Genomic DNA, 25,000 nt, shown 5'->3' on the forward strand with positions numbered 1-25,000 from the left:
CACCGTGCCTCCAATCCCCACCCTAGTACCCATCCCAATGACCTTCAGACTGCACGCCCCAGAATACATGTTTAATATGTATTAGGCTTCACCCGGACGCCTTGTGGTTTCCTTTTGGTTTACCTTCGTGGGCCTCAAAGCGATGTTTCTGTAATGTGATCCCCCCCACCCCCGATTTACCATATTCCATAAGCCCCGAGTTATTGATTTGCATAGGAGGGTGTAAACCTGGAGCATACTCGTCTAGTCTCTCCTCGTCTTCCCCGCTTTGATTTCATTTTATACATGAGACCACCGTGTCTGATGACACCGGTTATAAAGTATGTGTGTGTGTCTGTGTGCTTGTGTGTCTATGTGTGTGCGTGTCTGTGTTTGCGTGTCTATTTGTGTGCGTGTCTTTGTGTGTGTATGTCTATGTGCTTGTGTGTCTATGTGTGTGCGTATCTATGTGTGTGCGTGTCTTTGTGCGTGTCTATTTGTGTGCGTGTCTTTGTGTGTGCATGTCTATGTGCTCGTGTGTCTATGTGTGTGCGTGTCTATGTGTGCGTGTGTCTATATACGTGCGCGTCAGTGGGGGGAGTTTTGGGGGAGTTTTATAATTACTATCAAGAAGGTTCCAATAACAACATCAGAGAGTAGAACATGCAGAATTACACGTCCTGGAGACCGGAGGAGATTCAATCACAGCCTCTTCTCCCAGTAGATCCTCCCCCCTCCCCCCTCCCCCCTCCTTCCTCCTCAAGACCTCCCCCCCCAGCACCTGGGCCTCAACCCTGCTGTTCACACTTCACTCCCCCTTTCTCCTCACTCTCTCTTTTGTTCATGCATAAATGTGTTTATTCAATCTGTTACATGCACAATATGGCGTGTGTGTGTGTGTGTGTGTGTAGCTGTGTGTGTGTGTGTGTTTATATGTTTAGCTGTGTGGGTGTGTGTGGGTGTTTTTCACCAAATGTGTCAGTTTTGTGAGTGTTCAAATGTTGTTGCTCCCATTGTGTAGTACAACGTGGATATTAATTAATCTGGCGCTGTGTGTGTGTGTGTGTGTGTGTGTGTGTGTGGTTCCCCCCTCTGGCTCGGTTCCCTCCTCTGTTAGATTCATGTTCTTATATTTGTCTGAAAGGGTTGATCGCCGTCCACATTCAAACGCCTCTCTATTTAGTAATACTCTTTCTTCTCCTTTCCTCTGTGGATCTTTAGAAAGGGTTTTATACGTCTCCTTTAATCAATCTTAATCTACCGTAATCCAGTCTAAGGTCTAACATAACGTCAAATAAAGGCACTGCAAAGTCAGCTGAAGAGTTCGGGAGTTTTCCACTTTTACGTTCACTTCTAAACTCTGATGCTCTCTCTCTCTGTCTCTGTCTCTCTCTGTCTCTCTCTGTCTGTCTCTCTCTGTGTCTCTGTCTCTCTCTGTCTCTGTCTGTCTCTCTCTGTCTCTGTCTCTCTGTCTGTCTCTCTCTGTGTCTCTCTGTGTCTCTGTCTCTCTCTGTCTCTGTCTGTCTCTCTCTGTCTCTGTCTCTCTGTCTGTCTCTCTCTGTGTCTCTGTCTCTCTCTCTCCCCCCCAGTCCTTCCACCCCATGGTGAACCTGCAGTGAACTGACCCCTGTCTCTCTCTCTCTCTCTCTCTGTCTCTCTCTGTGTCTCTCTCTCCCCCTCAGCCGTTCCACCCCATGGTGAACCTGCAGTGAACTGACCCCTGTCTCTCTCTCTCTCTCTGTCTCTCTCTGTGTCTCTCTCTCCCCCCCAGCCGTTCCACCCCATGGTGAACCTGCAGTGCAGCCCTGACATGCGTATGTTCCTGTGTGCGCTGTACGCGCCCGTGTGCACCGAGTACGGCCGCGTGTCGCTGCCGTGCCGCGGCCTGTGCCGCCGCTCCCAGAGCGACTGCCGTGGCCTCATGGAGATGTTCGGCCTGGCCTGGCCCGACGAGATGGACTGCAGCAGGTGAGAGGGCCGTCCCACGCACACAGGAAGCACCCCCGGGTCACTGGGCCTGCAGGGCCAGGTCGGTATGGCTAACCAGCCAAGGAAATGACGGAAAGTAGGTGAAAAAAGTGACTTGTTAACGGAAGTCAAAACGAAAACGCAGCTTTACAAAAAAGAAGAACCGACTGAAATGGAATCGTTTTGCTGCAAAAACAGCGACCCTGCATGTAGACACCTTAAGGGCACAAGGGAAGATCTAGCCTAGAATGTGACCCTCTGTGGTCTTCCTCCTCCGAGCGTTGACCCCCAGAGTCCTCCCGCCCACCCCCTGGTGTCTCCCCCAGGTTCCCGGAGTGCGAGGAGGCGTACCCCCGCCAGGAGGACCTCCTCACCACCTCGGACGACGCGGCGGACCAGGCCTCCATGACGGTGCAGCGGGACTACGGCTTCTGGTGCCCCCGCGAGCTGAAGGTGGACCCCGAGCTGGGCTACTCCTTCCTGGGCCGGCGGGACTGCTCGGCCCCCTGCCCCTCCATGTTCTTCAGCCGCCAGGAGCTCAGCGCCGCGCGCTACGTCATCGGGGGGGTCTCCATCGTCTGCCTGTCGGCCACGCTGTTCACCTTCCTCACCTTCCTCATCGACGTCACCAGGTAGCCCTCCTCCTCCTCTCCCTCCTCCTCCTCTTCCTTTTCCTCTTCTAACTCCTCTTCTCTCTCCTCCTCCTCCTCCTCCTCCTTTCTCTTTCTTCTTCTGATGATCAGACCATCTAGAAGGGATGCGATCCCATCTGTAGAGTTACCCTGGAGGATGGTTTGTCGTGACTAGGGTCCCAACGGTATGAAGGCTCTGGGTTCCATCCCCAGCGTCTGCAGGCCGTCCTGGGGCACAGCGACTAACCCCTACCTGCTCATTAAGTCACTGGGAGTGAACCAGTAGGCCGTCCTGGGCCCAGTGCCTACCCCCAGCTGCTCATTAGTTCACTGGAAGTGAATTAGTACCAAAGACTAAAGGCCTACAATACAATTTGAATCATTCCCGTTCTATCAAGTTTAATATGTTGATATTAAACTTATTGAAGAGCATTAAAGAAGCAAGTAGCCCGATAACACTTTTAACAGCGCAATATAAACAAGAGCCGATGCTAGAAAGCTATGAAACGGTAGCTTTATTAATTCCGTTGTTTTCTTTCCGTGGTCGAAGGTTCCGCTACCCCGAGAGACCAATCATCTTCTACGCGGTGTGCTATGTCATGGTGTCGCTGGTCTTCTTCCTGGGCTTCCTATTGGAGGACCGGGTGGCGTGCAACGCCGCCAGCCCCACCCACTTCCGTGCCGCCACCGTCACGCAGGGATCCCACAACAAGGTGAGGCTGCGTTGCCATGGCGTCGCCGCGGGAAGCGTGGTTACATCTCCCCGAGGGGCCCTTAGATTAGACCTCGTATCGCTGCAGGTTAATCAATTGCGGTTAAGGAAACCTCCTCAAGCAAACATGAATTATAGTAAAAGACCAACTGTTATCGATTATGTATTGTGTTACACACACAGCTAAACATACACATACGGCGAATCACACACACACACACACACACACACACACACACACACACACACACACACTCCAGTTCCCCGATGAGTACCTTTGATTTATGTCTGACACCATGAAACGTAAAAACATAAACAACTTAAAAAACGAAATAGAATAGCTATTCATGTAATATTTCCTAACTGATAACTTTCTGGCTTCAATAGCTGTATTAGGTGAGTGATCGGGTCTCCCGACCGGGTCTGCCCTCTGTTCTCCATGGTGCTCTACTTCTATATAATATAATATAACATTACTGACTGACTGTATCAGGTTTAGTGACTGTGTCCACCCCCACCCCCCCAGATCTGCCCTCTGTTCTCCATGGTGCTCTACTTCTATATAATATAATATAACATTACTGACTGACTGTATCAGGTTTAGTGACTGTGTCCACCCCCACCCCCCCAGATCTGCCCTCTGTTCTCCATGGTGCTCTACTTCTATATAATATAATATAACATTACTGACTGACTGTATCAGGTTTAGTGACTGTGTCCACCCCCACCCCCCCAGATCTGCCCTCTGTTCTCCATGGTGCTCTACTTCTATATAATATAATATAACATTACTGACTGACTGTATCAGGTTTAGTGACTGTGTCCACCCCCCCACCCCCCCAGATCTGCCCTCTGTTCTCCATGGTGCTCTACTTCTATATAATATAATATAACATTACTGACTGACTGTGTCAGGTTTAGTGACTGTGTCCACCCCCACCCCCCCAGATCTGCCCTCTGTTCTCCATGGTGCTCTACTTCTATATAATATAATATAACATTACTGACTGACTGTATCAGGTTTAGTGACTGTGTCCACCCCCCCACCCCCCCAGATCTGCCCTCTGTTCTCCATGGTGCTCTACTTCTATATAATATAATATAACATTACTGACTGACTGTGTCAGGTTTAGTGACTGTGTCCACCCCCACCCCCCCAGATCTGCCCTCTGTTCTCCATGGTGCTCTACTTCTATATAATATAATATAACATTACTGACTGACTGTATCAGGTTTAGTGACTGTGTCCACCCCCCCACCCCCCCAGATCTGCACGCTCTTCTTCATGGTGCTCTACTTCTTCACCATGGCGGGCAACGTGTGGTGGGTCATCCTGACCGTCACCTGGTTCCTGGCCGCCGTGCCCAAGTGGGGCAGCGAGGCCATCGAGAAGAAGGCGCTGCTGTTCCACGCCTGCGCCTGGGGGCTCCCGGGGGCCCTCACCGTCACCCTGCTGGCCCTCAACAAGATCGAGGGCGACGGCGTCAGCGGCGTGTGCTTCGTGGGGCTGTACGACGTGGACGCCCTGCGCTGGTTCGTGCTGGCGCCGCTCTGCCTCAACGTGGCGGTGAGTTGGGGGTGGGGGGGGGGGGGGGGGGGGGAGAGAGGGGAGGGAAGGTGATGCATGTAGAGGGGGAGGAGGGAGGGAGGAGGGAGGGAAGGTGATGCATGTAGAGGGGGAGGAGGGAGGGAGGAGGGAGGGGAGTGAAGGTGATGCATGTAGAGGGGGAGGAGGGAGGGAGAGGGGAGGGAAGGTGATGCATGTAGAGGGGGAGGAGGGAGGGAGAGGGGAGGGGAGTGAAGGTGATGCATGTAGAGGGGGAGGAGGGAGGGAGAGGGGAGGGAAGGTGATGCATGTAGAGGGGGAGGAGGGAGGGAGGAGGGAGGGGAGTGAAGGTGATGCATGTAGAGGGGGAGGAGGGAGGGAGAGGGGAGGGAAGGTGATGCATGTAGAGGGGGAGGAGGGAGGGAGGGAGAGGGGAGGGAAGGTGATGCATGTAGAGGGGGAGGACGGAGGGAGGAGGGAGGGAAGGTGATGCATGTAGAGGGGGAGGAGGGAGGGAGAGGGGAGTGAAGGTGATGCATGTAGAGGGGGAGGAGGGAGGGAGAGGGGAGGGGAGGGAAGGTGATGCATGTAGAGGGGGAGGAGGGAGGGAGGAGGGAGGGAGAGGGAAGGTGATGCATGTAGAGGGGGAGGAGGGAGGGAGAGGGGAGGGAAGGTGATGCATGTAGAGGGGGAGGAGGGAGGGAGGAGGGAGGAGGGAGTGAAGGTGATGCATGTGGAGGGGGAGGAGGGAGGGAGGAGGGAGGAGGGAGTGAAGGTGATGCATGTGGAGGGGGAGGAGGGAGGGAGGAGGGAGGGGAGGGAAGGTGATGCATGTAGAGGGGGAGGAGGGAGGAGGGAGGGAGGAGGGAGTGAAGGTGATATATGCAGAGGGATGGAGGAGGAGGCGCAGGGAAGCAGAGATAGCTGAAGGGCGCCTCACTTAAACTCCCCCCCCCCCCCTCCCCCAGGTGGGCGTGTCCCTGCTGCTGGTGGGCATCGTGGCGCTGAACCGCGTGCGCATGGAGATCCCCCTGGAGAAGGAGAACCAGACCAAGCTGGTGAAGTTCATGATCCGCATCGGGGTGTTCTCGGTGCTGTACCTGGTGCCCCTGCTCACCGTCATTGGCTGCCACCTGTACGAGCACGCCTACCGCCGCGCCTGGGAGGCCACCTGGGTGCACCGCCGCTGCCGCAGCTACCACATCCCCTGCCCCTACAAGGTGAGCCCCCCCCACTGCCTGACCAGGGGGTCCCCGAGTCCCACAGTCTGGGCCTCACAGCCTGGGCGTGGCCCTGCTGCGATGGGGTCTGCTGTGATTGGGTCTGCTGCGATTGGGTCTGCTGGGATTGGGTCTGCTGCGATTGGGTCTGCTGCGATTGGGTCTGCTGCGATTGGGTCTGCTGGGATTGGGTCTGCTGGGATTGGGTCTGCTGGGATTGGGTCTGCTGCGATGGGGTCTGCTGCGTTTGGGTCTGCTGTGATTGGGTCTGCTGTGATTGGGTCTGCTGTGATTGGGTCTGCTGCGATGGGGTCTGCTGCGATGGGGTCTGCTGCGATTGGGTCTGCTGGGATTGGGCCTGCTGCGATTGGGTCTGCTGTGATTGGGTCTGCTGCGATTGGGCCTGCTGTGATTGGGTCTGCTGCGATGGGGTCTGCTGTGATTGGCTCTGTTTGGGGAGGTCACCTTACTCTGCATTCGATTGGGTCGATTGAATCCCGATGGACGTAGTTCCAAACTAAACGCCGTTAGCGATTTCGATTGAACTGTAATCGTCAAGCAATACATTTTAAATGAACGTGCACAATCCATTGTGTGCATTAATGAACCGGCGCGTCACTGTAACTGGAGGTGGGCTGGTGAGATTCAGGCTGGCTTCGTGAGGATACCTTTCTGTTAGTGGTTCCAGGTAGACTGAGCCGGACAGACGGGGAGTTTGGTTTAGAGTCGGGAATTCCCTTCAGGAAGTCGGGAAGGCCCCTCCCTGACTATAGCAGATCTCTTTGATCCTGTTCACAGCCGGCTGCCCCTTAGAACACCAACTCACCGGGGAACTCGTCCAAGCCTCTCCTAACCCAGCTCAAGGGACTCTTTGATGTGGAGATGGAGTGGGACTGTGACACGTGTTTGAGAAAGCGAGGCAAAGACCAGGTTGAAATCCAGAAAGATGTTCGTTTTACTGATCGCGCAGCTCCCTGTCATACGTTCCTCTGCATAAACTTGTTTTTTGCTTCAGACTTCAGTCGTTTACGATCACGTGCCTGCGTCAGACGCCAAGCAGCAAGCCGTCTCCCTCTGGAATAAGAACTTAGTTCTTCCCCCTGAAGCTAACTCCCGTCCTCTTCATCCTCCTTCTGAAGCTAAGGAGAGATCACAGGAGTCGGCACAAACAAACAAATGGCATCATGTCTCGGCACTTGCCCAACTAGCTATTAAACATTACTTCCTTCAGACGTAACCTATATTCCTGTTGTGGGTGTGAAGTCTCTGCCCTCTCTCGCGTCTCCTCATGACTGCTCAACAATCCCCAACTGTTTCTCTCGCGTCTGCAGAGCGTGCCCAGTCACGCTCTGAGCCTCTTCTTCTGTTGCTCTTTGTAGCGGTTAGGAGGAGCTTGGGGGGGGGGGGGGGGGGGTTAGAACAGACAGGCGCCAGATTAATTAATATCCACGTTGTACTACACAATAGCTAAACATATAAACACACACACACACACACACACACACACACAGGTGTGTTCCCTTCCTCAGCAGTGGATGACGACATGAGTACCTTTGATCTATGTGTGTAACACCATGGATGACAGAAGGCTGTTGTTATGTGTGCTGACATCACCGGGGCAGTCAGGGGTCGATAGGTGTGTGTTATTCAGGTTTGTCGGGAACAGAGCTTGTGTTGTAATTGTGGCTGTGTGTGTCCACCTTTGTCTTAAATGAAAGTCATTCACTGCTGAGGAAGGGAACGCACCTGTGTGTGTGCGTGCGTGCGTGCGTGTGTGTGTGTGTGTGTGCGTGCGTGCGTGCGTGCGTGTGCGTGCGTGTGTGTGTGTGTGGAGACCCCCTCACTCATGTCATTATTACTTTGATATTTGAACCTCCCTCTCAAGGTGGTCATAAATGTGCAATGGTTATTAGACACTTTATTGACAAATGTATTGATTAAATGGTCTGTTTGTGTTAAATGCTGTTTAAAGGATGTATTTTTGTAGATAAAATGACTTGGGTTTTGAAGCCATTCAGTCAACCTGGCTGTCTGCTGCGGTGAGCTAAGCCGCCACTAGAGGGAGTCCGACATCACTCATCCTTCACCCCCTCACACTTCACAGATCTCAATCAGTCGTTGTTCCACAGTATGAATGTCCAGTAAATAACATCAGGACTGCAGGCCACCTTGCGACCCGAGCAGAGAAACATTTGGCCCAGTCAGATATTCTGTCGCTCTCACCCTATTGGTCAGAGAAACAGATCCAGTTCTAGCTCCATCACGGTCAGGTATGGCGGCATGTGGCTCAGGAGGTAGAGCGGGTTTGCTGGTAACCGGAAGGTTGCCGGTTCGATCCCCGGCTCCTCCTGGCTGAGTGTCGAGGTGTCCCTGAGCGAGGCGCCAGCTGACGAGCTGGCTGTCGCCTTGCGTGGTCGCCACCGCCGTGTGTGTGCATGAACGGGTGAATGTGCGGCGATAGTGTAAAGCGCTTTGAGCGGCCGCTGGTGAGAGCAGCGCTGTATGAGTTCACCGTATGAACCGTGAGTGTGTGTTCCTCCAGGTGGAGGATAGCCACGAGCCGGCGCTGGTGCTCTTCCTCATCAAGTACCTGATGATGTTGGTGGTGGGCGTGCCCTCCGTCTTCTGGGTGGGCAGCAAGAAGACCTGCTTCGAGTGGGCCAGCTTCCTGCACGGCAACAAACGCAAAGAGTGAGTTACAGGTTGTTATGATGGCAGCATGTTGCCTCCAGGAAGTATATTGCTTAAAGGAACTAAGTGGAGGATCTTACTTTGTCGATTGCTTTAAATTGCCAATATACGCACAGTTTATAATTTAACTTAAACAATTAGGACTTCCTTGAGTCTCTTAGTCGTCTAGAAGAGCTTGTCGGCTGGTTTCTATTATATTTAAACCAGGCTGCTTTTGCAGAGAGTAAGTGAAATCAAATCCAATGGAGGAAATGTATTTCTGTGCATTGTATCCACTCGCACCACTCCTATTGTGTGTTGAAACTAGCTTGCTTTATTTATGGTTACTGCAAACATTAGCTGATCACTCCAATGGTCTTCAACTACTGAGCTCTCATGAGCTCCAGCAGACTGCACTTCACTTACGGCCAAAGTGATAAGAAGGAATTACACAGAGTACCTTAAGGATCACTAAGTCCACTGAGTCCACATCCTGGGGCCCTCCTATCTATAGTGAGGGCGACGCCCTAGGCCCTGTATCACAGTAGATATACATAGCCTATAGCAAAAATACACATGAATGCCATTTGGTGGATGCTTTAATCTAAGAAGCTTACAATACTGGGTACATAACACAGAATCACTCACCCATCCACTCCTCACTCCTTCATTGCTATAGTGTCCCCTCTCTCGTCCACAGTAGCGGGGTGAACGAGTCCCGCCAGGTCCTCCAGGAACAGCCCGACCTGGCCCAGTCTCTGCTGAGAGACCCCAACACCCCCATCATCAGGAAGTCCAGGGGGACCTCCACCCAGGTACACACACGGACACACACACGCACACACACACGGACACACACACGGACACACACACGGACACACACACGGACACACACACGGACAGGCACAAACACGGACACACACACACGGACAGGCACACACACGGACAGACACACACGGACAGACACACAGACACACACACACGGACAGACACTCACACACAGACATGGACACACACAAACACGGACACATACACGGTCACACACACGGACAGACACACGGACACACACAAACACGGACACACACACGGACAGACGCACACACGGACACACACACGGACAGACATGAGGCAGACAGACAGACAGTCAGGATCAGTCAGTCAGTCAGTCAGTCAGTCACTTCAGACTTCAGTCGTTAACGATCACGTGCCCTCGTCAAACATCAAGCAGCGAGACGCGTCCCTCACTCTCTCACACATGAGACAGGCAGACGCTCACTCACTCACTGACTCACACACACAGGGACACACACATACACGACCTGCCTACTCCTCAGCTCTTATTGTGGAGGTCATAACCTGCCCCCCCCCCCCCCCCAGGGCACGTCCACCCACGCCTCGTCCACCCAGCTGGCGGTCCTGGACGACCCCGACGAGGCCATCAGGCCCCTCCCCCCGCTGCCCGCCTCCAGCCACAGCAAGCCCAACAGCCTCCGCAGCAAAGTCAGTTACCACGGCAGCCTCAACCGTTCCCGTGACAACAGGTAGGGCAGGACCGTTTCTCATTTTCTCCCCAAAGGGGTGATGCTACACTACCGGGTGTGAGTGTGATGACACGACACGCTGTTTGAAAACCTGCCCTTTCCTGTGGACTGTGTGATGGATGGATCAGTCCACCAGCCGATATCAGTGACATCCACAACACCCGTCTCGTCGAAACTGGACTGAAAGTAGTCTTAGAATCATCACACCCAGCTAATTCCCTTAACACCCCTGTAACATCAGGTCGAAGGTTAAGAAGCATCAGGTCCAGATCCACCCAGTTCTCCAATAGCCCCTATCCTCTCAGGCTAACCCTAACCCTTACCCTAACCCTAACCCTAACCCTAACCCTTACCCTTAATGCCCACCAGCACTCCTTATCGCCTCTGCTTACAGAGCTATGTCCTCCTCCTCAGGGCATTTACATGCATTAGCATTGTCTTGGCAACCTTGATTTATTGTAGTTTCACACTGGTAACAACGCATGTGTCTAGTTTTAACGTGATGTCTTTTGTGTATGTCCAGTCAGACTTGTCGCCTCCCTTGTTCTGGGTGGTACTGTACTGTCCTGTGTGAGCCAAATCGCCAAAATCAATTCCAGATGATTTGCGTCGTTTGGCAATAATAAAGACTTGGCTTGAGCCTGTACCCAGTGGACTGTGGCAGATGTTGCTGATCTATCCGTCGTACATCCAGGTGGACACGCCCACTAGTGATGTCACTAGGGCACAGGGGAGGGCAGACTTTAAACAGCTTGTACCGGTCTTCACTTCCTTCCCCTCTCAGGCACGACGCCGTGGCGGGCTACAGCGGCTCCGAGGTGCGCAGTTACCACGGCAGCATGCCCCGCCTCGACCACCCGCTGTCCACTCACAGCAGCCTCCACCGGCTCGACGGCCAATCGACGCGCGGCAGCCAGCGGGACGAGGCGGAGGCCCCGCCCCCGCTCGTCACGCACGGCGCCGTGGCGACCGCCGGCCCGCCGGCCGACGACAACGGAACCAGCGCCTGAGGAGGAGACAGGAAGTGACGGAGGACGTTACAGGAAGTTGACCTCATCTGTTCATGCAACAGCAATCATGAGACGTGCGTACAGCGCCCCCCTGTGGCTGAGTGAGGTACTGCCAGGGGGGCGGACCCCCCAGTGATGAGGCTCCACTATGATCGGTGGAGTCACGTTGGATGCTTTGAATCTGGATGGTGCTGTCCCCCCCTCCCCCACTGATCTTCTCAGTCTGAGGCCCACCTGAGGTCAGCCTCCTCCATGACCGGCCCTACCTGTCGGCTGAGGGGGGGGAGACTCCATCAGGCCGCCTGGAAGTTGCTCCTCAATCTCAGACGGTGTTCAGGAGAAGGTTGTGGGCTTGAGACCCATGCGGGACTCGAAGTGCAGACTGACGATGAGAAGAGGAGAAAGACGGGACGCGTTTGAATTTAAATTATTTCTTACTGTTACGTAGGCTTTTATGATGACGGTAGGCTTTTACGTTGACGATAGACCGTTTCTTTGGAGACACGTGGAGGTTAAGTGAAGATGAAACTGTTTTGGACCTGCTGTTTTTTGTGGCCTCAAAAGATGACGATTCAGTCTCAAGTCTCAGCCAGTTCAGTCCTGGGAGATGTGTTTGCACAAACACGGAAACACTTTTACCGGGCTGTGGACTTAGAGACAAAGTGTAATGTGAACTTGTGGATTTCTCAGCTGTGGGCTGAAGTATTTTTATACTGTGAAGATTTTAAATTGATGTGTCTGAAAACTGTGTGTGTGTGTGCAAGCGTGTCTATGTGTTTCTGTGTGTGCAAGCGTGTCTGTGTGTGTGTTTGCAGGCGTGTGTTTGTGTGTGACACTCATGGTCATGTAAGTGTATGTTGTAATACAACTTTTTCAAGGTCACTGCGGTTGATGCGCCCCCCCCCCCCCCTCCCCCCGGTGGATGTACAGAAATGAGAGAAACTTTCTCAAAAATGATTTTGCCCACTGGATTTTTTTGTAGAGAATATTTTATTAAATTGCATTGACATTAACCGGTGAAAATTCCAGAAAATGGGAAGGATTCTCTTAAAAATGCAGAGGTTTTGCTCCCTACTGGACAGGGTGAACTTTAATATATTGTAATATATGTACAGTCAGACGGGGGTCCATGCAGACAGAACCCATTCTGCTATCTGGGTGAATCTCAGTCTGTTCTCGGGTGTTTTTAATCATATTGGTGCTAATTCCTCGGTTCCAGATGGACTTGGGTTCAATGCTTTAGGGTGCTCCCGGTCTAACCAGGCACCGCCCTGATGAGGTAGACGACATGTTTACACGTGTGGACCGGAGGAGCTTAAAGGGGAACGTCACTCCCTCGGCCTGTTCTTATCAGCTCTATTCTGAGAACTCGGTACCGGACCGATGTCAACAGTGGTCCAACTTGTCATGTCATTTTTTCCCAGATCCGAGCCGATGTGGTAGACATCGTTCCTCACAACAGATGTTGCAGCAGTACTATTTTAATATAGAAGATAGAAGCGCCAGATGGATCCCCTTTAAAGCACATCACCAAGTCTTAAAGACACATGTCATTGGCTTATCGGAAATGTAATTATTATTCTCATTATTATATGCGGTACATGCGGCGCTCATCGTCTCTGTATAGACTGAATAGCACTTTATGTTCCTGTTAACTGGTCCTGCAGCAGCAGATCACCCGTGGTTCACAGCCCCAGCCTTCCCCACAGACCCTCCTCCCCCTGGCCTCACAGCAGGGAACACAGCCTCAATCTCCACCCTGGCTCGGTTACGCACACGTCTGCCAGAAAGTAGAAGCCCTGTACTGGTACACTGGCAAAGCATACATGGATTGGATCCTTAATGTTATGAGCTGCACATGCTAATACTAATCAGCACTGCTTTGCCCTTCCTGAGTCAAGATAGGATTTAATGTTAATTATTGTTTGTTAACAGTTCACCATAGCCCCGCAGTAGACTTTTAAACTCTGAGCTTAAAATCCATATCTCTCCAATATGGCTGCTTCCATCAGGCGTCTTACACAGTCTGCAGCTAGCAGCCTCTGCTCTCCTCCTGGTTCATCGCCAGCTTCTTGTTTTCCAACCAGCTAGCCTAGCGTCTGTGTCTTGGACCCGTTCTGCCTCTTGTGGTTTCGTGTGTCTGGCTTGATCCACATGTACGATGGACCTAACGTCTGTATTTTTTAACTGTTCCCAATCTCTCTAAACTGTTGTAAAAGCTAACCCTGTAACATTTTATACTGCATTAACGCGTCCATCACGTACCGCCTACAGTCTGACACGTGGGTCTGGATGGAGCTTCCACTGAGGAGGGTCTCCCACAGCAGCAGCGAGGGGGGGAGGGGGGGGTCTTTGGTGTCCAGGCGGGACATCAATGAGTGGATCCATTATTTACTTGCATTCTTAACTGACTTCTCAAAGCGGTCTAATAAACTTTTGATACGGCCTTCATGTGCAGTCGTTCTGTTTCCTTTGAACGTCCTCATGAATTATCCATCTGATGCAGTGTTTAAGTATTTGAATTGTTTGTTGCACTAAAGTTTGTTCAACCATAATTAGATTTTGTTTCGCAATTTATTTATTCAGGATCAATTGGACTGATCCATAATTGGGGGTTTGAAGAAATGTGAAAGCTGAATTATTAACACAATCTAGGTTGTATATCATTCTCTCCATCAACCGCTGTGCATCCCATGACTGAAGATCGGGAGAGAGGGCGAGGGAGAGAGGGGGAGAGGCCATCAGGACCAGATCCCCGACCGCTCGCGCTTCCTGCGGACGATGGCAGCCACGTCCTGTTTGAGCGAGGAGACGCAGACCTCCAGCTGCTCTGAGAAGTCCTTCAGCAGGCGGCTCTGCTCGTCCACGAAGAGACGCAGACCCAACTGCTCTGAGTCCTCCTGCAAAGAGAGAGACCAGCACAACATGGAGGGTTAAGAGAGCGAGACCAGCACAACATGGAGGGTTAAGAGAGAGACCAGTACAACACGGAGGGTTAAGAGAGAGACCAGTACAACACGGAGGGTTAAGAGAGAGACCAGCACAACATGGAGGGTTAAGAGAGCGAGACCAGCACAACATGGAGGGTTAAGAGAGAGACCAGTACAACATGGAGGGTTAAGAGAGAGAGAGACCAGTACAACATGGAGGGTTACGAGAGAGAGACCAGTACAACATGGAGGGTTAAGAGAGAGAGACCAGTACAACATGGAGGGTTAGAGCCGCAGAGAGAGAGACCGGTAACATGGAGGGTTAGAGACGCTGAGAGGGAGACCGGTAACATGGAGGGTAAGATGCTGAGAGAGAGACCGGTTACATGGAGGTTTAGAGCCGCAGAGATGATAGGAGGAACAGGATGTAGACAACGGGAGGAACAGGATGTAGACGACGGGAGGAACAGGATGTAGACGACGGGAGGAACAGGATGTACGTACGCTAGCTCGGTGGCGGCGGAGGCGCTGTAGCTGACCTCTGACGGAGGTCATGTTGTGGTAGAAGACCTTCAGAGCGCGAGCGAACTCGGCGTCACAGCTGGGCCGCTGGGACCGCCCACGGACCCCCTCAGAGCCTAGGGCAGAGGTTACAGGATAGGGACTAGGGGTTAGGGGTCAGAGGTTACAGGTTAGAGACTAGGGGTCAGAGGTTACAGGATAGTGACTAGGGGTTAGGGGTCAGAGGTTACAGGTTAGAGACTAGGGGTCAGAGGTTACAGGATAGTGACTAGGGGTCAGAGGTTACAGGATAGTGACTAGGGGTTAGAGGCCAGAGACTAGGGGTAAGAGGTTACAGGATAGTGACTAGGGGTTAGAGGTCAGAGGTTACAGGGTAGAGACTAGGGGTCAGAGGTTACAGGTTAGAGACTAGGGGTCAGAGGTTACAGGATAGTGACTAGGGGTTAGGGGTTAGAGGTTACAGGATAGTGACTAGGGGTCAGAGGTTACAGGATAGTGACTAGGGGTTAGGGGTCAGAGGTTACAGGATAGTGACTAGGGGTCAGAGGTTACAGGTTAGAGACTAGGGGTCAGAGGATACAGGATAGTGACTAGGGGTTAGAGTTCAGAGGTTACAGGTTAGAGACTAGGGGTTAGGGGTCAGAGGTTACAGGATAGTGACTAGGGGTCAGAGGTTACAGGATAGTGACTAGGGGTCAGAGGTTACAGGATAGTGACTAGGGGTCAGAGGTCAGAGGCTACAGGTTAGAGACTAGGGGTCAGAGGATACAGGATAGTGACTAGGGGTTAGAGTTCAGAGGTTACAGGTTAGAGACTAGGGGTTAGGGGTTAGAGGTTACAGGATAGTGACTAGGGGTCAGAGGTTACAGGATAGTGACTAGGGGTCAGAGGTTACAGGATAGTGACTAGGGGTCAGAGGATACAGGATAGTGACTAGGGGTTAGAGTTCAGAGGTTACAGGTTAGAGACTAGGGGTTAGGGGTCAGAGGTTACAGGATAGTGACTAGGGGTCAGAGGTTACAGGATAGTGACTAGGGGTCGGAGGTCAGAGGTTACAGGATAGAGACTAGAGGTTAGAGGTGTAAATACAACAAGCAAATCTGACCATACATTTTTTATATATATATATTACATTTTTTAGTTTAGAATGACTAAATCTGCAAATACACCATTTTATTATCACTGCTGTTTTGCTATTTTATGGTTTATGTTTAAATGCAGCGGTGTTGTCTTGAACGTGTCTTGTTACAAAGAGGCTAACATGGTCCGTTTATTAAAGGACGCATGAACCAGTGTACGGCGGTCAGGGAAAGGTGATGGTTGCGCATGTGTCACTGATGTGAGGTAATGGGCGGTGGAGGTAGGTTTGATCCCAGGCGGTGGTGAGTGGGTGGGTGAGTGGGTGGGTGAGTGGGTGATTGGGTGGGTGGGTGGCTGAGTCGTACCGCTCTTGGCTGTGAGGAGCTGTTCTCTCAGAGAGTGGTTCTCCTTCTTCAGGGAGGAGTTGCTGCTCCTCAACGCCTCCAGCTCCTCCTGCAGCGTTCTCAGAGAGGAGCTGAGGTCTGCAGGGGACGTGGGCTGAACACGCACGCACGCACACAGACACACACACACACACACACACACACACACACGCAATCAGGAGGGGTTTTAATCTGCCCTTCGGTCGCTACAGGAGACGATCCTTTGGCCCCGCGGTCAGATGCCGGTTGGGATTAGGAGTTGGGTCTATACGGATCAGAGATGGTAACCTTGGTAACAACGATGTCCCTCACCGTGGCTGAGTGCACTGTTGCAGAGCCGTCGATGATGAAGATCCCCTCCGAGGTCATCGTCACTCCGTCCAGGGAGGTGGTGAGCTCAGTGCAGCCCTCTGGGGGGGGGGGGAGACGGCACGTCAGCATCCCCCATGCATACATCACCCATTCACTCATTCATTCATCCCTTCATTCATTCATCCCTTCATCTATCCATCCATCCATCTATCTATCCGTCATTTATTCATCTATCCGTTTATTAATGTATCCATCCATCCATTCATCCCTTCATCCATCTATCCATTTTTCCGTCCATCCATCCGTCCCTGCCTCAGAGACCCCCCCCCCTCGGTCCACACCCACCCTGCAGCCCCCACAGCTCCAGCACCAGGGCGCTGTTCTGCAGGTGGTGCAGCAGGCGCTGGGAGCTGTGGGGGCTGCAGAAGTGGAGGCGCTGGTCCAGCAGCGGGTTCACGCTGTGCCAGACGGCCGGCGTGTAGAGCGGCCCCCCGCACTCAAAGAACCGGAACCTGAGAGGGACGGGGACGGGGGGGACAGGGACAGGACAACCAGGGACAGGAGAACCAGGGACAGAGAGGGAGAACCAAGGACAGAGAACCAGGGACAGAGAGGGAGAACCAGGGACAGAGAGGGAGAACCAGGGACAGAGAACCAGGGACAGAGAGGGAGAACCAGGTACAGAGAGGGAGAACCAGGGACAGGAGAACCAGGAACAGAGAGGGAGAACCCGGGACAGAAAGGGAGAACCAGGGACAGGAGAACCGGGGACAGAGAGGGAGAACCGGGGATAGAGAGGGAGAACCAGGGACAGAGAGGGAGAACCAGGGACAGAGAACCAGGGACAGAGAGGGAGAACCCGGGACAGAAAGGGAGAACCAGGGACAGAGAGGGAGAACCAGGGACAGAGAACCAGGGACAGAGAGGGAGAACCAGGGACAGAGAGGGAGAACCAGGGACAGAAAGGGAGAACCGGGGCAGAGAGGGAGAACCAGGGACAGGAGAACCAGGGACAGAGGGGGAGAACCAGGGACAGAGAGGGAGAACCAGGGACAGAAAGGGAGAACCAGGGACAGAGAGGGAGAACCAGGGACAGGAGAACCAGGGACAGAGAGGGAGAACCAGGGACAGGAGAACCAGGGACAGAGGGGGAGAACCAGGGACAGAGAGGGAGAACCAGGGACAGGAGAACCAGGGACAGAGAGGGAGAACAAGGGACAGGAGAACCAGGGACAGAGAGGGAGAACCAGGTACAGAGAGGGAGAACCAGGGACAGGAGAACCAGGGACAGAGAGGGTGAACCAGGGGGGGAGAACCAGGGACAGGAGAACCAGGGACAGAGAGGGTGAACCAGGGAGAGGAGAACCAGGGACAGGAGAACCAGGGACAGAGAGAGAGAACCAGGGACAGGAGAGGGCATGGGGGAGACATGGTATAATACAATATTAAGAATATATAATAATAAAATATAATGATTCAACCTAGTCAATATGAACCTGTGTATTGTTTTTCCCCTCCACTCTTGTATCCAGACTCTCCTTGTCCTGAATGTGCGCGGCTCACCCCATCTGCACCCCTCGGTCGCGGCAGCCCTTGATCCAGCGGAGGCCGCACAGCTGCTCCAGGACCAGCTGGAAGTCCAGCCGCCGTCCTAGGAGCTCCGACGGGTCGATCAGGATGTCCTCCTCCCCCAGAGGCCTGAGGGACAGAGCGGCAGGTCACACCGTCGTCAACGCTGGGAGTATGCGCTTTGTGTGTGTGTGTGTGTGTGTGTGTAACATACAGCCCGGTTGAGGTGCATGGCACTAGCTGGGTCTGTAGAATGGCCTCTTCTGTGCCCTCTGAACCTAGAACCTAAAGAGACCGACATCCAATCAGAGATCAGGAGACCAACATCCAATCAGAGATCAGGAGACCAACATCCAATCAGTGATCAGGAGACAAAGAACAAATCAGAGATCAGGAGACCAACATCCAATCAGAGATCAGGAGACAAAGAACAAATCAGCAATCATATCTACAGTGATGAAAAAATAATGACAAAAATAAGAGATATTGTGTGTATCTATCGTCTATACCAGTGGTTCTCTAACTACTTCTACTAGTGTACCCCTCTAAGATATTTTTTCAGCTGAGTACCCCCTTTACCCGCACAAAAATACAACTATTTACAATAATCAATTTCTGCAGTACCCCAGGGGTACGCGATGCCTTTGAGACCAACTGCAGTACCCCAGGGGTACGCGATGCCTTTGAGACCCACTGCAGTACCCCAGGGGTACGCGATGCCTTTGAGACCCACTGCAGTACCCCAGGGGTACGCAATGCCTTTGAGACCCCCTGCAGTACCCCAGGGGTACGCAATGCCTTTGAGACCCCCTGCTCTGGGCCGCCTGCCGCCCTCAGCGTACCTCCAGCTGCTCCTCCAGGGGGATGCGGAAGGCCAGCGACTGCAGCCAGAGGTGAGCACTGCCCAGCAGCAGTGGCTCCAGCGGATCCCAGAAAGGGTCCTTGTCCCTGGGCAGGGCCTCCAGCGAGAGGCCCTCCCCTCCCTGAGAGCAGAGAACACGCGTACAGCGAGGTCTGAGCAGGAAACAGGTCACCGGGAAACCTGGTCATAAGTTCAAGGTGTTATTAAGTGCCTGGTCTTGGCTCGTCCTCACCTGATGTTGCTGGTAAATCTCCTCCATGAGGAACTTACGGTTCACAAACTTCACCTTGGACCACACCCACACCTGCCATCAGAGGTCACAGGTCAGGGTTCAGGGGTCACACACCAAACACAACGGCAGCATCACAGTTTGAAGCATCTCCTTTCACCTGCTTGCTCTCCAGAGACGTGACCCTGACCACGATCTCTTTCTCCAGGTCGTGACCTTTAGCGTCGGACAGAGCCAGGTTCTTGATCTCCACCTTGAAGACCACGCCCTGAAACACAGCAGCGGTCTATCTTCATACAAAGATACACAAGCTCGCTACACAAGAGAAAGAGAGAGAGAGAGAGAGAGAGAGAGAGAGAGAGAGAGAGAGAGAAAGGGTTGTGCCTGTGTGCTACCTTGTTGAGTTATGTATATATACATATATATATAGGGGCATATCTATCTATCTATCTCTATCTATATAGGTTGAATGGTTGTGCTTTGTGTACCTTGTTGAGTTGTATGTATCTATATATCTAGGATTAGAGTTGTATATATATCTATATAGGGTTAGATATCTCTGTGTGGACTGGTTGTACCTTGTTGAGTTGTATATATCTATATATCTATATATCTAGGACTAGTTGCACCTTGTTGAGTTGTATATATCTATATATCTATATATCGTACCTTGTTGAGCTCCTGGCTCATCTGGTTGGCCTCGGCCACCATGGGCATCAGTTGGATGTAGTCGTAGAACACGGCCAGAAGGCTGGGGGCCATCTGGCTGGAGCCCGCTGAGCTCTCTCCTGGACAGGGACCACACACACACACACACACACACACACACACACACACACTCACACACACACACACACACACACACACACACACACACGTACAGGCACACACACACACACACACACACACATACACACACAAACACACACACACACACGCACACACACACAAACACACACATGCGCACACACACAGGCACGCTCAAGCACACACAAACACACACACACACACAAACGCACGTGGACACACACACGCACACAGACAGGATTAATGGAGTTATAGAAGACAACTATGAGGCCTGGGTCAGCAAGAATGGAGCCAGATGCAGTTTTTCCTGCACATACACACACACACACACGCACACACACACACACACACCCAGGTTGATGCCCTCGGCCGCCGCCAGCTCGGAGTGGAAGTAGTCGTAGTCATAGCGACTCCAGTCATCGCTGCCCCTCTCCGACGGGTAGCCAATGAACAGGTAGGTGGAGTTGGACCCCAGGATCAGCCTATCCTAGACAGGGAGAGAGGAGGGGCGGGCCTTAAAGGGTGTGTGTGTGCGTGTGTGTAGGTGTGTGTGTGTGTGTGCAACATACAGCCCGGTAGAAGTGCACGGCACTAGCTGGGTCTGTAGAGTGTGTGTGTGTGTGTGTGTGTGTGTGCGTGTGTGTGCGTGTGTGTGTGTGTGTATCTCTGCAGAACCCCACCAGGTGCTGCAGCTCGGTTGTCTGGGAGACGAGGTTGCCGTTGACGATGACCTTTGACCCTGATAGTGGGGTCAACGAAACCTGCCGTTGTTCGTTCTTAAATGCAGCATGGCGCTCCTGGATCCTGGAAACACACACACACACACACACACACACACACGTACACACACACGTTCATTCGTTCATTTCATTTATTTACACAGTAGAGCTCTTCTCAATGCGCGTTCAACCAAAGACCTTTTGCGTGCTGAGCCGCTCACCCCAGGCCTTTGACCAGGATGGACCGAGGCGAGGACTCAGCCAGTCCGATGTCCCACTCTCCTGGAACAGAACACACACCATGGAGCCACCAGGAAGACACACAGCCGTGGTCAGACACATTGATACCATTAGCTTGACTAGAATTAACATTCAAGATAAGTAATAGGTCGGGAAGAATGACTCAAACCTCTCTGGAACCCCGGTTGTTCTGAGTCTGCGTTTTTGCTTTTCAGGGTTTGAGTCAAGGACACGAAAAGCACTCAATTGTTCATTTTCGGTCTTTTCTAAATGTCGTCGTTCTCTCCATCGCTTCCTCTTTCTATCATTTCAAGATATTTCCAACTTGTTGTTCATTCTGAGTGTGAGAGGGAGAGCGAGAGTAGACCGACCCTCGGGGATGAAGAGCTTCACCACCCCAGACAGCTGGGCGTCCTCGTTGATGTTCAGGATGAAGGGGTGCAGCTGCATCATCCTCCGCTCCTGGGGAACATCGAGCCCTTCATCACACGTCCAGACGGGAATCTCCAATCAGCCGGGTCTTTGTGTGTGTGTGTGAGCGTGCATGCTCCTACCTGTGTGTGTGTGTGTGTGTGTGCTCCTACCTGTGTGTGTGTGTGTGCTCCTACCTGTGTGTCTGTGTCAGTATGTGTGTATGTGTATGTGTGCCTGCGTGCGTGTGTGTGTGTCTGGGTGTGTGTGTGAGTACCTGTTTGTGTGTGTGTACCTGTGTCTGTGTGTCTGTTTGTGTGGGTACCTGTGTGGTTTGCGTTTGTGTGTGGGCGTGCGTGTGTGTGTGTGAGTACCTGTGCGTGCATGTGTGTATGTGTGTGCGTGCGTGCGTCTGTGTGCGTGCTCCTAACTGTGCGTGTGTGCGTGTGTGCTCCTACCTGTGCGTGTGTGTGCGTGCCCCCACCTGCGTGATGCTGGCGTACTGCAGCTCCCAGTCCTTCATCGCCTCCTGCAGGTGCTGCTCCCACAGCGTCTGGATCGCCCGGATCTGGAGCTCGTTGTGAGTGAGGAGCTCACGGATCTCCTCTGGGGGCGCGCACGCACGCACGCACGCACACACGCGCACAGACACACACAGACAAACAGACAGACAGTCGACCGAAACACACACACACACGCACACACACAAACGCACAGACACACAGACAGACAGACGACCCACACACACACACACACACACGCAGACGCGCACACGCACAGACACAGACAGACGACACACACACACGCACACAGACAAACACACAGACGCACGCACACACAAAGCACCCGGTCATGCTCATGACTTCCACTTCCACGTTACTTTGAGGATTGCTGATGAATTACTTTGCATACGTCCACGGAAACACGTGTTCCCATTATGGCCTATAGGACCCTATCTCATTCACTGCTATAGCGGTTCTCTTTACTCAATAAAGGCCTGCTCTACTGGTCTTACTGGTCTCCTCCACTGGTCGTTCTTGTCTCCTCTACTGGTCTTACTGGTCTTAATGGTCTTACTGGTCTCCTCGTCAGTGCAGCGGCCCTCCTGTCCCAGCCTCCTCTACTGGTCTTACTGGTCTCCTTAATGGTCTTACTGGTCTCCTTAATGGTTATGCTGGTCTCCTCTACTGGTCTAACTGGTCTTATTGGTCTCCTCTACTGGTCATACTGGTCTCCTCGTCGGCGCGCCGCCCCTCCTGGCCCAGCCTGCTCTACTGGTCTTACTGGTCTCCTTAGTGGTCTTACTGGTCTCCTTAGTGGTCTTACTGGTCTAACTGGTCTTACTGGTCTCCTTAGTGGTCTTACTAGTCTCCTCTACTGGTCTAACTGGTCTTACTGGTCTCCTTAGTGGTCTTACTGGTCTCCTTAGTGGTCTTACTGGTCTCCTTAGTGGTCTTACTGGTCTCCTTAGTGGTCTTACTGGTCTCCTTAATGGTCTTACTGGTCTCCTCTACTGGTCATACTGGTCTCCTCGTCGGCGCGCCGCCCCTCCTGGCCCAGCCTGCTCTACTGGTCTTACTGGTCTCCTTAGTGGTCTTACTGGTCTCCTTAGTGGTCTTACTGGTCTCCTTAGTGGTCTTACTGGTCTCCTTAGTGGTCTTACTGGTCTAACTGGTCTTACTGGTCTCCTTAGTGGTCTTACTGGTCTCCTCTACTGGTCTAACTGGTCTTACTGGTCTCCTTAGTGGTCTTACTGGTCTCCTTAGTGGTCTTACTGGTCTCCTTAGTGGTCTTACTGGTCTCCTTAGTGGTCTTACTGGTCTCCTTAGTGGTCTTACTGGTCTCCTTAATGGTCTTACTGGTCTCCTTAATGGTTATGCTGGTCTCCTCTACTGGTCTAACTGGTCTTACTGGTCTCCTTAGTGGTCTTACTGGTCTCCTTAGTGGTCTTACTGGTCTCCTTAGTGGTCTTACTGGTCTCCTTAGTGGTCTTACTGGTCTCCTTAGTGGTCTTACTGGTCTCCTTAATGGTTATGCTGGTCTCCTCTACTGGTCTAACTGGTCTTACTGGTCTCCTTAGTGGTCTTACTGGTCTCCTTAGTGGTCTTACTGGTCTCCTTAGTGGTCTTACTGGTCTCCTTAGTGGTCTTACTGGTCTAACTGGTCTTACTGGTCTCCTTAGTGGTCTTACTGGTCTCCTCTACTGGTCTAACTGGTCTTACTGGTCTCCTTAGTGGTCTTACTGGTCTCCTCGTCGGCGCGCCGCCCTTCCTGGCCCAGCCGGCTGAGCCGGTGTGTCAGCCGAGCGTTCTCCGCCTTCAGCTCCTTCACCAGCCGCTCCGTGGGGCTCTCGTTCACCACCGCCCGATTCTGGATCCGCTTGGCCCTGGGGTGTGGGGGGGGGGGGGGGGGGGGGATGGTCACACCCCCTCACCTTTGCTTCCTTTGTATTAACTACCCACAATGCAAAGGTTTCCCTATAAGGATCATGGTCACCCTTTGTCTCACTGAATGCATCCTCGTTAACTTTGATGCCCATATCACATCCCATGATCAAGCTCATGATCAAGCTCTAAAATGTAATATTTTGCTGGCCGAAGTATCCTAAAGATAAATGATTCTTCATCCCTTACCTCTCAGCGTAGCGCAGAGTGGACAGAGACTCCTCGTAGCAGATATCAGCCGGACTCAGGGTGGCGATCTGGAGGAAAATCAAACGGACTCCCTCGCATCATTCACGTGGTTACTCATCTGAAAGCAGCCATGCTGGATCGCTCTGGATTCACCAAACCCCAAACCCCTCTTACGCACTTATTGCTGTCGTACGTTCTGGCACTTAAAAACAGTACTTGGAATGGGTAAGGGCTTGGCACTTGGTTCTATGAACATCCTTACTGTACCGACGGCAATATGTTGTTGTTTCCCTTTTTTCTGACAAGTACTTATTGGAAGTCGCTTTGGATAAAAGCGTCTCTTAAATGTGTAAAAGTGTAAAAGTATTGTATGGTGACGGCGGCGGTCGTACCATGACTGTCCGGCTGTTGCCCCCCAGCGCAGACTGCAGCAGCTTGGTGAGCACCGAGACTCGGTAGGGGATGTGGACCACCTTCCTCCCCACCGCCACATCCGCCAGGGCACTGGGGGAGAGGAGGAGAGGGGAGAGGAGAGGAGGAGAGTGGGGAGGGGAGAAGAGAGGAGAGTGAGTGGGAGAGGAGAGGAGAGGAGAGGGGAGAGGAGGAGAGGAGAGGAGAGGAGAGGAGAGGAGAGGAGAGGAGAGGGAAGGGGAGGAGAGAGAAGAGGAGAGAGGAGGAGAGGGGGAATGGAGGGGGAGGACCGAGGGAGAGAGGGGAGGGGAGGAGAGGGAGGGGAAGGCTGAGGCTGATGGAGGCAGAGGTTGATGGAGGCTGAAGCCGATGGAGGCTGAGGGTGAGGCCCTACCTGATGACGTTGCCCAGCGTGGTGAGGCTGAGGTTGATGGCCGTGCCCTCCTTGAGGCGGTCAGCTTCCAGGCGGGAGGCCCGCTGCCTCTCGCTGCCCGCCAGGTCCACCAGGTTGATGTTGGACTGCTTGGTGATGCTCTCCTTGGAGAAGATCTGACAGAGAACCACCAGGAACCAATCACAGGCTCAGAGGGGGGGGACATTGAGTCTGAGACTAC

At 52.7% G+C, this 25,000-nt stretch overlaps 2 protein-coding genes across 2 annotated transcripts in view; one reads left to right on the forward strand and one right to left on the reverse strand.

Moving 5' to 3' along the window:
* Window positions 1-11,278, forward strand: part of LOC307075704 (frizzled-3-like) — a gene marked incomplete at both ends in the record, with an annotated part of 24,813 nt that extends 13,535 nt beyond the window's left edge. Inside the window, 9 exons of the mRNA XM_079736379.1 lie at window positions 1,751-1,947; window positions 2,274-2,579; window positions 3,130-3,292; window positions 4,559-4,858; window positions 5,806-6,057; window positions 8,600-8,748; window positions 9,428-9,542; window positions 10,105-10,268; window positions 11,053-11,278. Of these exons, the coding sequence (XP_079592505.1) occupies window positions 1,751-1,947; window positions 2,274-2,579; window positions 3,130-3,292; window positions 4,559-4,858; window positions 5,806-6,057; window positions 8,600-8,748; window positions 9,428-9,542; window positions 10,105-10,268; window positions 11,053-11,278 (1,872 nt within the window). The remainder of the gene's footprint in view (window positions 1-1,750; window positions 1,948-2,273; window positions 2,580-3,129; window positions 3,293-4,558; window positions 4,859-5,805; window positions 6,058-8,599; window positions 8,749-9,427; window positions 9,543-10,104; window positions 10,269-11,052) is intronic.
* Window positions 11,279-14,019: 2,741 nt separating this feature from the next.
* The window catches only part of kif28 (kinesin family member 28), a gene marked incomplete at both ends in the record, with an annotated part of 16,233 nt that continues 5,252 nt past the window's right edge, over window positions 14,020-25,000 (reverse strand). The window contains 20 exon segments of the mRNA XM_079737039.1: window positions 14,020-14,178; window positions 14,713-14,846; window positions 16,176-16,308; window positions 16,506-16,603; window positions 16,851-17,017; window positions 18,069-18,203; window positions 18,289-18,359; window positions 18,917-19,057; window positions 19,169-19,240; window positions 19,326-19,433; window positions 19,835-19,953; window positions 20,324-20,459; window positions 20,653-20,776; window positions 20,913-20,973; window positions 21,303-21,393; window positions 21,827-21,948; window positions 23,586-23,728; window positions 23,976-24,043; window positions 24,368-24,479; window positions 24,781-24,935. Of these exon segments, the coding sequence (XP_079593165.1) occupies window positions 14,020-14,178; window positions 14,713-14,846; window positions 16,176-16,308; window positions 16,506-16,603; window positions 16,851-17,017; window positions 18,069-18,203; window positions 18,289-18,359; window positions 18,917-19,057; window positions 19,169-19,240; window positions 19,326-19,433; window positions 19,835-19,953; window positions 20,324-20,459; window positions 20,653-20,776; window positions 20,913-20,973; window positions 21,303-21,393; window positions 21,827-21,948; window positions 23,586-23,728; window positions 23,976-24,043; window positions 24,368-24,479; window positions 24,781-24,935 (2,349 nt within the window).

This window comes from Pollachius pollachius (genome assembly GCF_949987615.1).
Source record: "Pollachius pollachius genome assembly, chromosome: 5".
In the NCBI taxonomy this organism is placed as follows: Eukaryota; Metazoa; Chordata; class Actinopteri; order Gadiformes; family Gadidae; genus Pollachius; species Pollachius pollachius.